The sequence below is a fragment of the Coenobita brevimanus genome, chromosome 7, assembly GCF_032717465.1.
Source record: "Coenobita brevimanus isolate Jiangsu-jjx chromosome 7, ASM3271746v2, whole genome shotgun sequence".
Taxonomy (NCBI): Eukaryota; Metazoa; Arthropoda; class Malacostraca; order Decapoda; family Coenobitidae; genus Coenobita; species Coenobita brevimanus.
The window spans coordinates 10,131,749-10,149,248 of NC_136960.1; the positions used below are offsets into that span (position 1 = coordinate 10,131,749).

General features: G+C 39.9%; 1 protein-coding gene across 1 annotated transcript in view; it reads left to right on the top strand.

The window, feature by feature from the left end:
• LOC145404913 (uncharacterized) overlaps positions 1–344 on the top strand; it is a 77,653-nt gene extending 77,309 nt beyond the window's left edge. The window contains exon 6 of the mRNA XM_080276421.1: positions 275–344. Within this exon, the coding sequence (XP_080132547.1) occupies positions 275–344 (70 nt within the window). The remainder of the gene's footprint in view (positions 1–274) is intronic.
• The last annotated feature ends 17,156 nt before the right edge of the window (positions 345–17,500 follow it).

Sequence of the window (17,500 nt, forward strand, 5' to 3'; positions counted from 1 at the left end):
GGTAAGGACCAAACAGCCTCTCGACTCCATAATGAAACACACACACACACACACACACACACACACACACACACACACACACACACACACACACACACACACATACACACACACAAATCTTAAGCTCTCTCTCCCTCTCTCTCACACACATACACACAAAAACCTTAATCTCTCTCTCTCTCTCTCTCTCTCTCACACACACACACACACACACACACACACACACACACACACACACACACACACACACTAACACACCTTCTATTCTCCACAGGTTTACGATCCCCATGCTCTACCACATTGTGTTTGACGAGATAAACTTAGTAGTCCGCGACCACGACTAGCCCAGACTACCCAAAGACTACACCCGAGGATTACACAGACGACCAGGAGAGGGTGTAGACTACGAGAGAGGGTGTAAACTACGAGAGACGGTGTAGCCTACGAGTTAAAGGAGAGTAGCCAATAGCAGGGGCGTCATTTGGGGGGGCAGCGAGGGGAGCTCGCCCCCCCCAAGCTTTCTGACGGGGGCCTCAAGATCAACTACAGTTCATGAAAATAAATATAAGGTTAACACCGTGAAATAAAAGAAAATCATTTGTATTTAGCCTCAGTACGTTTTGAGTGAAATATATCTTATGTGTGAGTGTGTGTGTGTGTGTGTGTGTGTGTGTGTGTGTGTGTGTGTGTGTGTGTGTGTGTGTGTGTGTGTGTGTGTGTGTGTTTCTTATCTACCTAATTGTTCTTATTTAATAATCAGGAATGAGTCAAGCTCGTACTGTCCCGTGTATTAAACCATTCTTCTTATCATACATATCCTTAAATTTATGAATAGTTTTGGCACACACTATTTCAGTCGGTAGTGCATTCCATTGATCAATTGCCCTATTTGGGAAAATGAATTTTTTTATGTCTCTATCGCCTCTCTTTTTGTGTAATTTTTTGAAGTATCCTCTTGCTGATGCTTCTTCATGGGTTATATATTCATTTATGTCTATTTTCTCTTTCCCTGAGATGCCTTTATATAGCATGATCATGTTTTCCTTTTTCCTTCTCTCTTGTAGTATTGGCAGATTCAGTTTTTCTAGTCTTTCTTCGTAGCTTAGATCCCTTAAGCTTGGTACCCGTCTTGTAGCTGCCCTTCGTACTTTTTCAATCTTATCTATGTGTTTTTTGAGATGAAGATTCCAGACTACTGATGGATACTCCAGGGTTGGTCTGATGAATGATGTTCTTATCTTTCTCAGCATATCTTCATTAGCGTATGTGAATGCTATTCTCATATTAGCAAGCAGTGCATACATGTTCCGTACTTTCTCACTGATGTGGTCAGCTGGAGACAGCGTGTTATTGATAATCACTCCCAGGTCCTTCTCCTTTTCTGATGTGTAGGGTTGATCTTCCTAACTTATAATCCCAATGTGGTCTTTTCTCACTTTTACCAAGCTTAATACCTGACACTTGTCCACATTAAATTAAATTTGCCATTTATTGCTCCATTTATGAAGCTTACTTAATTCCTCTTGCAGCTCTTTGCAAAAATCTGTGTTAGTAATTTTCTTTTGTATTTTGCAACATCCGCAAACATAGATACCTTCCGTTTCCAATGTTACTGTCTATGTCATTCATATATACTAAAAAGTAATTGGTGCCAACACTAAGCCCTGTGGAACTCTGCTAGTCACTTCCCTCCATGATGAGTAATTTTCCCTTAATACTATTCTCATTTCCCTTTTTCTGAGAAAATCCTGCATCCAACAATGCTGATTGCCTTGGATACCTCCTTGATGGTACTGTTTCCATAAGAGTCTTTAGTGCGGTACTCTGTCAAATGCTTTCTTGAAATCTAAATCGGTACTGTCCACCCATCCTTCTCTTTTCTGTAATGTTTCTGTAACTCTATCGTAGAAGCTTAATAGATTAGTAACACATGATTTTCCCTTTCTAAAAGCGAACTGCCTTTATGTTATAATACTGTGTTCTTCTAGATGGTTTACCCGAACTTTTCTTATCAGCTTTTCTAGTACCTTACTTACAACACTGGTCAATGATACTGGTCGGTAGTTGAGTGGATTTTGTCTGTTCCTTTCTTGAATAGGGGAACAATGTTTTCTTTCTTCCAAATATCAGGTAATTTACCTTGACCTAAGGATTCCTTGAATATTAAATACAATGGTCTGCTTAACTCTTCTGCACATTCATGTAGAACCCAACATGAAATTTCGTCAGGACCATGTGTGTGTGTGTGTGTGTGTGTGTGTGTGTGTGTGTGTGTGTGTGTGTGTGTGTGTGTGTGTGTGTGTAATAATCACAGTAAGTTACTGGGTATATTAAAGGATGTTAACGTAAATATGTTCCTAGGCCACTGTTCAGTTAACTTCAGTATCGAACTGCCCTTTTTATTGTATTCTGACTACCATTAAAAGCTTTTATTCATCTTAGGAAGTACATACCTGTAGGTAGGAGTCTTAAGAGTTCATTTAGATCAGTGGTTCCCAAAGTGGTCGGTGGATAGATTCAAGGGGACGGTGGGGCACCGTGAGACCTTGAGGAAAAGGGAGACGGTAGGGGGGCGGCTGGGTGACATCAGAACCAAGTAAGAATTTTATTTTTTACAAAATCTATATGACAAAATCTAAGTCACAAACACTTAAGTGACATGTATGCTTTACAAAAAAAATAAACATAGAATTGTACACGAAAGCATGGTTTTATTTTATTTTGTGGTTCGAAGTCGGAGTTAAAAGTTCGAGCGTTTGCCAATGCTAGAATATCCATTAGTGTGTGTGTCAGGAAGTAATCGGTGTAATTAAAAAATACAGTATATACAGTATATATATTTGTTTACTGCTTTAATTCCCTAAATATAGCTTTTGCATGTTGCTTCAAAATGCTAGCTCGCCACCCCACCGATGTGGGGAGGTGGGAGTAGGGGGCCCTCCTAAATAGCCTATGCCCCCCCTAGGGAAAATTAAAATGACGCCTCTGGCCAATAGTCCCAGATCAACTACACACTAAGATGAATGTGTATAGCCGTAGTCCCGGATCAAGGCTAAGACTACTAAGACCACACTCGAGGACTACACTTTGACTACACTGAAGGACTATACCCAGGGACTACACCCAAGGACTACACACTCTACGGGTTCAAGGGGGTAGCCTCCGACTTACAATAAATGTGAAAAGTAGCCTAGTAGTCCGAAAAACAAGACTACGGGAGAGAGAGAGAGAGAGAGAGAGAGAGAGAGAGAGAGAGAATGGCTGACCCTGCCGGATGGGAATGGGAAGAAGGGTTAAACATCCCCGTAATACTGATACCCCAATCCTGAATGAGGCGGCTGTAGCATGTATTCAATATGGACGGTTAGCATTAGCGCCGTACCTGCAACACACAGCTATCGGCGGGGGGAGTGGAAAAGCAGCGTAATAATTGGACCTCCCGGTGTGTGTGTGTGTGTGTGTGTGTGTGTGTGTGTGTGTGTGTGTGTGTGTGTGTTCTTACCTAATTGCCTAATTATTCTTACCTAATTGTATCTTTACAGGAAACGAGTCAAGCTCGTACTGTCCCGTGTCTTGAATCATATTTATCGTACATATCCTTAAATTTGTGAATTGTTTTGGCACACACTATTTCATTCGGTAGTGCATTCTACTGATTAATTGCTCTATTTGGGAAACTAAATTTCCTTACGTCTTTATCACCTCTCTTTTTATACAGTTTTTTGCAGTGTCCTCTTGCTGATGCTTCCCCATACGTTAAGTAATCATTTATGTCTATTTTCTCCTTCCCTGATATGCATTTATATAGCATAATCATGTCACCTCTTTTCCTTCTCTCCTGTAGTGTTGGTAGATTCAGTTTATTTAGTCTTTCTTCGTATCTTAGATCCCTTAAGCTTGGTACCCATCTTGTAGCGGCTCTTTGAACTTTTTCAATCTCGTCTACGTGTTTTTTGAGATGAGGACTCCAGACTACTGATGCATACTCCAGGGTTGGTCTGATGAATGATGTTATTATCTTTCTTAGCATGTCTTCATTTATGTATGTGAACGCTATTCTCTTATTGGCATGCAGTGTATGCATGTTCCGTACCTTCTCACTGATGTGGTCAGCCGGAGATAGTCTTTATTGACAATCACACCTAGGTCCTTCTCTCTTTCTGATGTGTGTAGGGTTTTACTTCCTAATGTATAATCCCAATCAGGTCTTTTTCCACTTTTACCAAACTTGATTACATGACACTTGTCCACACTGAATTCCATTTGCCATGTATTACTCCATTCATGAAGTTTATTTAATTCTTCTTGTAGCTCTTTACAAGAGTCTGTGTTAGTAATTCCCCTTTGTATTTTTGCATCATCTGCAAACATATTTAGATAGCTTTCATTTCCAGTATTACTGTCTATATCATTTACATACACTAAAAACATGATTGGTGCCAGCATTGAGCCCTGTGGTACTCCACTAGTCACTTCTTTCCATGATGAGTAATTTCCCCTTAGTACTGTTATCATTTCTCTTTTCATGAGAAAATCTTGCATCCAAGAATACAGATTGCCTCGAATTCCTCCTTGATGGTACAGTGTGTGTGTGTGTGTATGTGTGTGTGTGTGTGTGTGTGTGTGTGTGTGTGTGTGTGTGTGTGTGTGTGTGTGTGTGTGTGTGTGTGTGTGTGTGTGTGTGTGATCTACATTATATACAAGAGTGAGAGAGAGAGAGAGAGAGAGAGTTACCATTAGTTAGCTTTATCAACTTGGCATTAATTTATTTGTTTGTTTGTTCGTGTATCTGGTTGTCTGTGCATCTATTTATGTATTCATTATCCACCTAAGTCTCTTTTTAAGATATCAATCTATACATATTTTTATCCATCTTTCGGTGTGTATGTCCGTCTGTCCGCGTATCTGTCTAACTGTCTATTTATGTTTGTGTCTGTTTATAAATCAATCAATCTATCCGTCTATTTACCTGTCTGTCTATCCATCAATCTATCTACAATATCTATCACTCTATATATCTATCTATCTGTCTATTTACAGTAAGTCCCGTTTCTTCAGTACTGGCATCTAAACTGTCAATATTTGCTGGTAACTCAGGAACTCCAAGGCTCCTAATCCAGTCGACAAAGGAAGCTCCCTAACAACTTTTCCTTAGCGAATTATTTTTGGATAGAGGGTAATATCTTTCTGCACTTACGCAGACAAAGGCGGTATGGGAAGGATTTACGTAACACAAAATAACAGCGTGTGTGAGTGAGGTGGATGGGGGGGGGGGAAAGGGAGGGGGAGGCCAAGGATGAGATGGAAGGATTGAGTGGAGACTACATGAGAGGGGGGGGGTGAGCTGGAAGCAGGACAATGAAATGGCGGGGGATAGGGTGACATGGAGGCGATTTGTTTGTGACCACCCCTTACGGTAATAGCTAGATAGAAAGTAACAGTAAGATAGAATAAAATAAATCGCTCAGGAAAAGGCGTTAGGGAGTTTCCTGTGTCACCTGGCACCGGAGGTAGGTGAGAATTGATGAGGCATAAGGTAATTACTACTCTGATTAGGTCATTAAGAGGGTAATTACAGTCATTTATCACTATTTATAAGTTCAGTTTGTGGATGGCAATAAATGAACAGGAATAAATGTAATTAGTTAATAAATTGTGTATCATTTTCCACAGAGGCAATTATCAGTTATTAAATGAGCTGAATTAAGTGTGTAAATAGGATGTACTAAGTATAATTTAGGTGTAATAAGTGTCATTAAGGTGCAATAATAAAAATTTATATATATTTATTTCGATAACAGCAAAACATGAAAAATTGGCAAGTACAAACAAAGAGTAACACATGAACCAGCAGCTCCCTGACTCTAAACCTGCATATGACCTCCCAGTAATAGACGTGTTGCCGGTTCTGGGTAAACATGGCCAGTGCATTCTGCCATGTACTTAAACACTTACGGTATATGTATTTTTTAATTTAATTTATCATTTGCACAGAACAAGACGTGATAACTTTAATTCTTTGCGGCTGGAGGGAGCAGCCGCCATGTTGGCGATGACGTCAGTATTCATACCGCAGAGGAAGCTCCAATCCATCACACAATACTTTACCAGTAACAGAGATAATAGTTGTACCTACATGGACACCGTAGATCCAAAGTAACCCCTTTAGGTATGTTGTGAAGGAATACTTTTCATGGTGTAAATGGATGGTACCTGTCAGGTAAGTAAATGTGGTGAAATCGACCAGAAGTAGCTTACAGCTACACCATTCCCGAGCAGTGCTCGTACCTCAAGAGGTGGAAAGTGTTAAATGTATGCTGTACAGTATCAGTTGTATGAGTTTATAATGGTATAATGCTCATGAATATTTACTATTAGACCTCTTCATAATTAGTTCTCCGGAAAAAGAAAAAAAAAAAAAAAACAGTTTCAGTGACTCTGAACTTGATTGTAAAGTACTGTACACCCACCAAAAAAATTATCGTTACCTCTGGGTGCGATGAACTCTGAAATGATTTGTAAAAGTGAAACTGTGTTCATTTGGTACTGATAGTAGTTCAGAACCCTTGGTCCTTATGTCATATTGTATCACACCACAAGGGTAACGAATATTTTTTTTTTTTTTCGTGGGTGTACCTTCAGGGGAGTGTGACGAAATACCGAATCGGCGGTCATTTACCGAATCAACACCGAATTGGCACTTTTTAATTGGTAAGTGTTATAGATTTTATCACCATAGAGGTTCATACTCATCAAATTATCCGAAATCTGGTCAAATTTTAGTATTTAATTTTACCTTTTAAAAAATCCGGATTCACAGCGAAAACGCGCTAAAATTAGCGGAAGTGTTTCTCCTTTAGCTCAACAGCTTGCCTTGGCAGACTTCTGCTGTGTATGAATATTAATTTAACATACAAATGCATTTATTTGTACTTTAAAATCAGTACCTGTGCAAAATAGAAGTTTATCAAGGCGTGTTGGCGAACTAAAGGAGAAATACCCTCTAACCTTAGCACGTTTTCGCTCTGACTCCTAGTATTCTATTAATTGTTAAATTAAGCATAGTTTTTTTTTTTACCGAATTTCAGATAATTTGGTGTGAATGAACCTATATGGTGAAGAATATAATATTTTCACAACAGTAAAAACTACATTCCAGCACTGGAAACTTCCGACGAGCAGCCAGCCATTGCTGCTTTCGTGTATTGTTATTGGCTGGTATACAGAGGAATAATTTCCCTACTGTGCTTTTGTCAGTGTACTTACACATTGGAACGAAACATTAGCAATTATTCCTCTTGTCACAGGACATTTTTAGAGGTCAGAAATAAGCACAATGTATGCTGGCTAAAGGACTGCCTCAGTGTGAGTAGTGACGTCACAACTAATCAGACTCCGTTTCAGAGTCACGTGATTTTTCGGCTACCTTATCTATTATTGTCTCATGTTTCTGCACATTTTTTTTTTTTTTTTTTGGAAATAATGGTTGATATAGTTATTTTCTGCGTATTTTTTACCCTTACAAATATCTAACTTCAAAAAAATTTTGACCGGAAACTCGTCTATTATCGGATTACCTGACCTCACCTCACTACGCCCCCCCCCCCTCCATTAGAAAATTCCTGGGTGCGCTCTTGATAGGGAGGGAAAATGGTGTGAGAGAGAGAGAGAGAGAGAGAGAGAGAGAGAGAATGGGGAAGGGAGGGTGATAGGAAAGTCCTGGACGAGAGGAGAGCAATGTTTACTGTGAATGATATTAGAGGAGAATTGAGAGAGAGAGAGAGAGAGAGAGAGAGAGAGAGGCAAGAAGGTAGAGAGACGAAGGGAGTGGGGCATAAGAAATACAAATGTGTGTGTGTGTGTGTGTGTACTAAACCCAACCCGACCCCCCTGATACCATCTCCCTGACCTATTTATCCCTGACCTTACAGTATTAAATGTCAGTCGGAGTAACGGTATAAGGGAATTACCTACCCTTCCCTACCCTTCCTTACCCTTAACCTACCCGACCCTACCCTACCTTACCCTACCCTACCTACCCATATCCATATATATATTCATACCCATCCCCCTACCCCTACCCTACCCTACCCTACCCTACTCTACCTACCCATATCCATATACTGTATATATCCATACCCATACCCATACCCCTACCCTACCCTACCCATATCCATATCTATATCCATACCCATACCCATACCGTACCCTACCCTACCTTACCCTACCCTTCCCTACCCTACTACCCTACCCTACCCTACCGTACCCTACCCGACCATACACTACCCTACCCTGCCCTACCCTACCCTACCCATATCCATATCCATACCCATACCTCTACCCTACCCTACCCATATCCATATCCATACCCATATCCATACCCCTGCCCTACCCTACCCTACCCTACCCTACCCTACCCAGCCCTACCCAAACCCAAAGCCTACCCTACCTTACCCTACCCTACTGTACCTACCCTACCCTACCCTACTCTACCGTAATTTGTCTAAGATTTTCATCCTTTTGTAACTTGTTTCATGTATCTCAGTGGCAGAATAAGACAATACTGCATCCTTTCCATAGCACTTCTTCGTGACTAGCATCATATTCTAGTGTTAGGCAGTAGCAATAGAAAATTTAGTTGCAAAATTGTAGTAGTGAAGTTAGAATATAAAAAATTACAAATAGGATGCATTACATATAGAGATTACATAGAGAAGATACATACAGAATTACATAGAGAAGTGCATATAAAATTAAATAAAAGATTACATATAGAAATTACATAGAGAGGTTACATAGAGATTGATTGATTGATAGATAGACACAGACAAATAAAGTAGATAGATAGGTACATGCATAGACATATATTTTTATCACATTTATTAATTGTGTATCAGTATCTTGTATGGATAATAATACACAATTTATTAACTGTACCTTTAATAAACTCTTCATTACTTTTATGGATAATAATAATATGCAATTGATTATCTCTGCTCTTAATTACACACTTCATTTATCAACTTAATTATATAACTGATAATTGCCTTTGAGGATAATGATACGCAATTTATCAACTGTTCTTTTAATCAGCTCATCATAACCTCATATTGAATAACTGATAATTGTCTTTAAGGATAATGATACACAATTTATTAATGTATTCTTAATTATACTCTTCCTTTATCACTCTATATTTCCATAACTGATAATTACATGTGGAAAATGATACACAATTTATTAAACATATTCTTAATTATATATACTCTTTATCGCTCTACATTTCTATAAATGATAATTACATCAATGGATGATTATACAAAATCTGTTAACTCAGAATTTATTGAACTATTTATCACCTTACATTAATAATTAATAATAGATTCTACTTTTAATTTCACTAATTACACCTTAATTACACCTAATACACTTTAATTACACTTATTATATAGTAATTACATTACCCCATAATTACACTTATTGCATCTTAATTACTTATTATTACACCTCAGTTTTTTTTTTTTTTTTTATGTGTCTGACTCTGAGCATAGGCTTCACAGCCTGCTATCAAGGCCCAGCAGTCCTCCTACATACCATACACCTCTACATGTCACCACTTCGGCGCTAACACCCACCGTCCATATTGAATACATGCTAGGGCTGTCTCATACAGGACTGGTGTATTGGTATTAGCGGGGGTATTTTTACGACATGTCAGCGGGTTATCTGGTAGATCAGTAAAGCCTGATTTTATGAAATTCAAATCCTTAAACTGTTCCCTGCCCCAGCCGGGATTCGAACCTGGGTCCTAAGGACTGCAGGCCACCTCTCTACCGATTGAGCCACCGCCTCCCCCAAATAAGTTACACTTATTACACATCAATTACACTACTTTTAGTTACACCTAGTATTGTACCTTAATGACACTTACTACACCTAAATTACACTTAGTACACCCTATTTACACACTTAATTCAGCTCATTTAATATCTGATAATTGCCTCTGGATAATGATACACAATTTATTAACTAATTACATTTATTCCTGTTCATTTATTGCCATCCACAAACTGAACTTATAAATAGTGATAAATGACAGTAATTACCCTCTTAATGACCTTATCAGTGTAGTAATGACCTTATGCCTATCAATTCTCACCTGGCACCGGTTCCAGGTGACACAGGAAACTCCCTAACGCCTTTTCCTGAGCGATTTATTTTATTCTATCTTACTGTTATTTTCTGTCTAGCTATTGCCGTAAGGGGTGGCCACAAACAAATCGCCTCCATGTCACCCTATCCCCCGCCATTTCATTGTCCTGCTCCCCCCTCGCCCCCTCCCCTCTCATGTAGTTTCCACTCAATCCTTCCATCTCATCCTTGGCCATCCCCTCCCCCTCCACCTGACTCACATACACTGTTATTTAGTGTTCCGTAAATCCTTCCCATATCGCCTTTGTCTGCACAAATGCAGAAGGATATTACCCTCAATCCAAAAGTAATTCGCTAAGGAAAAGGTGTTAGGGAGCTTCCTTTATCGACTGGATTAGGAGCCTTGGAGTTCCTGAGTTACCAGCAAATATTGACAGTTTAGATGCCAGTACTGAAGAAACGGGACTTACTGTAAATAGACAGATAGATAGATATATAGACTGATATATATTGTAGATAGATTGATGGATAGATAGATAGGTTAATAGACGGATAGATTGATTGATTTATAAACAGTGTTACATAGCCTATGATTTCATCATCCTTTGTGTAATTTTAACGCACAGTTGCTGCATGTTTGATCACGAGCGTGTTCGGCCTCAGTCCCCCCCTTCTACCGTTATAGTAGAGTAAGTCGTTCTCTCTGTTATACTTTGCGGGATTTTCAGCTCTCTGTCCCCATGGCTTCATTTGCGCGTCCCTCTTACAAGTTGTATCAAGCTCTGCCAGCCCCTATATAATGAGCTCAGTCTCTGCATCATGGCCACTTAGATCTGCTCCTCATTTTGTTCACATCTCTGTCCTCCCCTGTACAGATATTATTATTGTGAGTGCTCAAGAAATCTCCAACCATCTAGCAGCTGTCTGTAATTTGAGTATAACTGTTGTTGCATTTTTTCTTGTACTGTATAGCATAAGTTTAATTTGTAGGCCTAGTGAAGTTTTTGTGATTCGTGTGGGGTTCTTTGTCAGTCATTTTTGATAATAGTTTGTATCTGTAATTATTTATCTGGCATTCACTGAGTATTATCTGGTATCTCATTTTATCAGGGCTGACTTAGATAAATTTACTCTTGCTAATTTCGTGTTAATAGAGGCTATTGCAGTTAACCATATATTTAACCTGTTTTTGCCATTACATTATCCTTATGAGTCCTGAATGTTTTGTTGTTAATTTGAGCATTAAACTTTGACTTGTAATTTTACCTAGCTCTTTTGTTTTGAACCTGGAACTTTACGGGACAGTGGTGACTCTTCGTATTCTCACTTAAAGTGTACATTATCTTTCTCTGTTCCGTAACATAAATTTGGCGACCTCTCATCAGGATATTCAGGATATTATCATAAGGATATTGCTTGATATTTTGTGACTGTTACTTATTAATTATGTCTACTATTACTACACTTGATGAAGCCAAAGATTTTTTGTCAAATGTGCAAACAGTGTGTGATATAGAAAACAGAACAAAGAATGAACTTAAGATTGTTGCTCAACAATTGGGATTTGTTGTTCGCTCTCATCAGTCTAAAGATCAAATTGTTGCCATGATTAATGAAAGCTTGTTTAATGTAACTCCTCCAAATGAGCAAACGCAGATTGAATTAGCTAAGTTACAGCTAGCCCTGCAGGAGGCTCGTGTGAAGGAAGCTGAATTTCAAGCACAGGCTAAGGAGGCTGAATTTCAGGCAAAAGCTAAGGAGGCTGAGGCACAAGTTGAAATTGCTAGGATTCAGGCGGACCATGAGTATCGCATGAAACAAGGTGGAACTGGATCATCTAGCTCTGATGATTTTGATGTGGCTAAAAATGTTAAACTTGTCCCTCCTTTTAATGAATCTGATTTAACAAAGTATTTTCAGTTGTTTGAGAGGGTAGCTACAGGTTTTAATTGGCCTAAGGAGTATTGGCCAGTACTCCTTCAAACTGTTCTCACCGGTAAAGCTCAAGTAACTTATGCATCTTTGCCTCAGGATCAGTCTGATAATTATGATGTAGTTAAGAGCTTGATTCTTAAGGCCTATGAGCTTGTTCCTGAAGCCTATAGAGTAAAATTTAGGACAACTTATAAGCAAGATAAGCAATCCCATGTTGAGTATGCAAAAATCAAAGAAGATCTGTTAGAGCAGTGGTTAAATTCTAAGAATGTGGATTCTGATTTTGGTAAACTTAAGCAGATGATTTTGCTGGAGGATTTCAAAAGGTGTATTAGTAAAGATGTAAGCCTATATCTTGATGAGAAAAGAATAGATAATTTGTCTGATGCTGCAGTTTTAGCTGATGAGTATGTTCTCACTCACAAGAGATATTCTAGAGAAAAAGGGAAAGCTGAGAGTAAGTACGTTGCCTCTACTCAGAGTACAGGTAACAGGAAAGAGAATAAGGATGATGTTTCTCAGGAAGTAAATACCAGCTTCACCTCTAGATTTCAGAAAAGTAAATGTACTTATTGTAGTAAGCTTGGTCATACTACGGAGAGATGTTTCAGGAGACAGCGTGATGTGAACAAAAAGGAGTCTTTAAATATTCAGTCAATTGGTCTAGTGTCCACTCTTGAGAGTTCCCAGAATTCTTTAACTGAGTTAATTGAACCTGCTTTGAGGGGTAACTTAAATTCTCATGATGGAGCTCCTCTTTTGAGCAGTAACGTGGGTGACACTCTCAAGAGTTCATGTGCTAATTTCCTGTCTGATGGTTTTGTCAGTCCTCTGGACAGTAATGACAGGAAATCAGTTCAAATATATCGTGATACAGGTGCTTGCCAATCCCTTATGCTGACCAGTGTTCTAGGCTCTAATGCTAATTCCTCTGATGAAACTGTAATCTTACAAGGTGTAGGGAATAATTACTTCTCTGTCCCTCTGTGCAGAGTGAATTTAGAGTCTGGTTTTGTTAATGGTTCCGTTATGGTTGGGTTGGTTGAGACACTCCCAATGTCAGGTGTAACTTTCTTACTTGGAAATGATATTGGTGGAAGTCAAGTGTGTCCAGCTCCTCAGTTGTCTGGTGAGCCAGTGGCTGCGTCCCAGGATTGTGATGTCCCTGATGTGTTCCCTGCATGTGCTGTCACTAGGGCTAAGTCTAAAGTTACTGGTGATTCAGAGGATAATGATGATGATGATGTTATCTTAGCTGACTCTTTTCTCGCTAATTTGGACCACTCACCAGATGAGGCAGTACCCCGTAGTGTTGATAATTTGTCTCGTCAAGAGTTGGTTGAGTTGCAGGTTGCTGACCCTGAGTTGAAAGGTCTAGCTAACTCTGCTTACAGTGAAGAAGAGTCAGCCGGTGCTTCTACTTGTTATTATGTAAAGTCAGGAGTACTTATGAGGAAGTGGAGACCCCCAGCAGCATCAGCCGACTGTGAATGGGAGGTTGTACATCAAGTTGTCATCCCTCGTGTTTGTAGGCAGGATATCATTAGAGTGGCTCATGATACCAGTTTGGCAGGACACCTTGGAGTGAGGAAGACTGTGGCACGCATTTTGAAACACTTCTACTGGCCAGGTATCTTCAGGGATGTTTCCTGGTATTGTAAGTCTTGTCACACCTGTCAAGTTGTGGGGAAGTGTAATCAGACCGAAGAGGTTGCACCTCTAGTTCCCATTCCTCCTTTTGAGGCGCCTTTCACCCGTGTGTTGGTGGATATTGTGGGCCCTCTTCCTAAGACTTCTTCAGGATTTTCTTGTGTGTTGACCATGATTGATATGGCTGCTCGTTATCCTGAAGCCATTCCACTTAGAAGTGTCTCAGCAAAGAACGTGGTTAAGGAAATGCTGGGGTTCTTCACAGAGTTTGGTCTGCCCAAGGAGGTACAGTCAGACCGGGGAAGTAATTTCATGTCAAACGTTTTCAAGCAGTCTCTGAAAGAGTTGGGCATCACCCAGATCACGTCTTCAGCTTACCATCCCCAGACCCAAGGAGCGTTGGAGAGATATCATCAAACACTCAAATCGATGCTCAAGAAATACTGTTTGGAACATCAGAAAGACTGGGATAAAGGTCTTCCATTCGTTGTGTTTGCTGCAAGAGAATCTCCAAATGAATCACTGGGCTTCTCACCTTTTGAACTACTGTTTGGCCATGAAGTAAGAGGACCCCTTAAGCTACTCAAGGAATGCTGGCTGTCGGAGGAAGATGACGTCAACCTGCTGGAGTATGTGATGAAGTTCAAAGAACGGCTGTCCACTGCTTTACAGCTGGCGAGAGAGAATTTAGGAGCTGCTCAGGAGAAGATGAAGACTTGGTATGATAAGAAGTACAGGTTACGCCACTTTCAGCCAGGAGATCAGGTTTTGATTCTGCTACCAGTTCATGGGCAACCTCTTCAAGCCAAGTTTAGTGGTCCTTATTTCGTGGAGAAGAAACTCAGTGATGTCAGCTATGTCATCGCCACACCAGATCGTAGAAAGAGCAAGCAACTATGTCACATCAACATGCTAAAGTTATATCACAGGCGGGACGAAAATAATCCAGTCTGCACTGTAGCTGCTCCACCCGAGTCTGCAAGTGAAGCTCTCCCATGCAGTATGAGCCTGAGTGATAGTTTGGGGAAGAATCCTGATATCATGAATGATCTCCAGACTAAGCTTTCTCATCTACCACCCAAGGAAAGGCAGGAGTTTTCGGCATTACTGCAGGAGTACCCGCAAGTGTTCCGTGCCACTCCAGGAAGAACCACTGTGTTGATGCATGATGTCGATGTTGGAGACGCAAAGCCAATTAAATTGCCTCCTTACCGTGTGAACCCAGTGAAAGTTCCTCTCATCCAGAAGGAGCTTGGCTACCTGTTGGACCACAAGATGATTGAGCCCTGTCAGAGCGAGTGGAGTTCTCCTGTCACTCTAGTCCCTAAGCCAGGTGGGTCACAGAGGCTTTGCATCGACTACAGACGTGTTAATCAGATAACCAAAACAGACACTTACCCTCTCCCTCGTGTGGAAGATTGCATAGACAAGATCGGAAAGGCTAGGTACGTAAGTAAGTTTGATTTGTTAAAGGGATACTGGCAAGTACCTATGACTGAACGTGCTAGGGAGATCTCATGTTTTGTAACACTAGGAAAGGCTTTTGCATGTTCTGTAATGCCGTATGGTATGAAGAATTCACCAGCCACATTTCAGAAGCTCATGAATGTTGTAACAGAGGGTTTGGCAGGGTGTGTTGTTTATATTGATGATGTATTAATCTTCAGTGACAACTGGAAAGATCACCTATGCCATGTCAGTAAATTTCTTGACCGTTTAGTTCATGCTAATCTTGTAGCTAATTTATCAAAGTGTGCGTTTGGTCAAGCTAAAGTTCAGTACCTTGGGTATGTAATTGGTGATGGACATGTTGCACCACCAGGAGCTAAGGTTCAGGTTATAAGTGATCTTCCCAGACCTAAAAGTAGGAAAGAGCTACAAAGATTTTTGGGAATGGTAGGTTATTACAGGAGATTTGTTCTTAACTTTTCTATTCTTGTATCACCACTTACAGACCTACTGAAAAAGGGAGTTGAATTTGTCTGGACCGATAACTGTGAATCCTCTTTCAACAAACTTAAAGCTATTCTATTAAGTCAGCCAGTGCTCGCTACTCCAAATTTTGCTAAGCCTTTTAAGATGGCTGTTGATGCAAGTGATACAGGAGCTGGGGCTGTTTTGCTGCAAGAGGATGATCAGGGTATTGAACATCCTGTATCTTATTACAGTAAGAAGTTCACTCCACCTCAAAAGAACTACTCAACTATTGAGAAAGAGCTTTTGGCCTTGATTTTGGGTTTACAGCATTTTTCATTTTATTTGTGTTCTGGTTTTGACCCCATAGTCATTTATACCGATCATAACCCACTGAAATTCCTTAGTAAGTTTAAAGATAAAAATCAGAGATTGACAAGATGGAGTCTACTTCTTCAGGAGTATTCATTAGACATACAACATGTCAAGGGGAAAGAAAATGTTATTGCAGATTGCTTATCTAGACTTTAGACAGATTGTTTTAGAGTAATAAGAAATTTCCTTTGTAAATTACTTTTTCTTTGTGGGGAGGTGTTACATAGCCTATGATTTCATCATCCTTTGTGTAATTTTAACGCACAGTTGCTGCATGTTTGATCACGAGCGTGTTCGGCCTCAGTCCCCCCCTTCTACCGTTATAGTAGAGTAAGTCGTTCTCTCTGTTATACTTTGCGGGATTTTCAGCTCTCTGTCCCCATGGCTTCATTTGCGCGTCCCTCTTACAAGTTGTATCAAGCTCTGCCAGCCCCTATATAATGAGCTCAGTCTCTGCATCATGGCCACTTAGATCTGCTCCTCATTTTGTTCACATCTCTGTCCTCCCCTGTACAGATATTATTATTGTGAGTGCTCAAGAAATCTCCAACCATCTAGCAGCTGTCTGTAATTTGAGTATAACTGTTGTTGCATTTTTTCTTGTACTGTATAGCATAAGTTTAATTTGTAGGCCTAGTGAAGTTTTTGTGATTCGTGTGGGGTTCTTTGTCAGTCATTTTTGATAATAGTTTGTATCTGTAATTATTTATCTGGCATTCACTGAGTATTATCTGGTATCTCATTTTATCAGGGCTGACTTAGATAAATTTACTCTTGCTAATTTCGTGTTAATAGAGGCTATTGCAGTTAACCATATATTTAACCTGTTTTTGCCATTACATTATCCTTATGAGTCCTGAATGTTTTGTTGTTAATTTGAGCATTAAACTTTGACTTGTAATTTTACCTAGCTCTTTTGTTTTGAACCTGGAACTTTACGGGACAGTGGTGACTCTTCGTATTCTCACTTAAAGTGTACATTATCTTTCTCTGTTCCGTAACAACAGACACAAACATAAATAGACAGTTAGACAGATACTCGGACAGACGGACATACACACCGAAAGATGGATAAAAATATGTATAGACTGATATGTTAAAAAGAGACTTAGGTGGATAATGAATACATAAATAGATGCACAGATAACCAGATACACGAACAAACAAACAAATAAATTAATGCCAAGCTGATAAAGCTAACTAATGGTAACTCTCTCTCTCTCTCTCTCTCTCTCTCTCTCTCTCTCTCTCTCGTAGTCTTGTTTTTCGGACCACTTTTCGCGTTTACTGTAAGTCGGCGGCTACTCCGTTGAGCCCGTAGAGTGTGTGGTCCTTGGGAGTGGTCCCTGGGTATAGTCCTTCAGTGTAGCCAAAGTGTAGTCCTCGAGTGTGGTCTTGGTAGTCTCAGCCTTGATCTGGGACTACGGCTATACACATTCATCTTAGTGTGTAGTTGATCTGGGACTATTGGCTA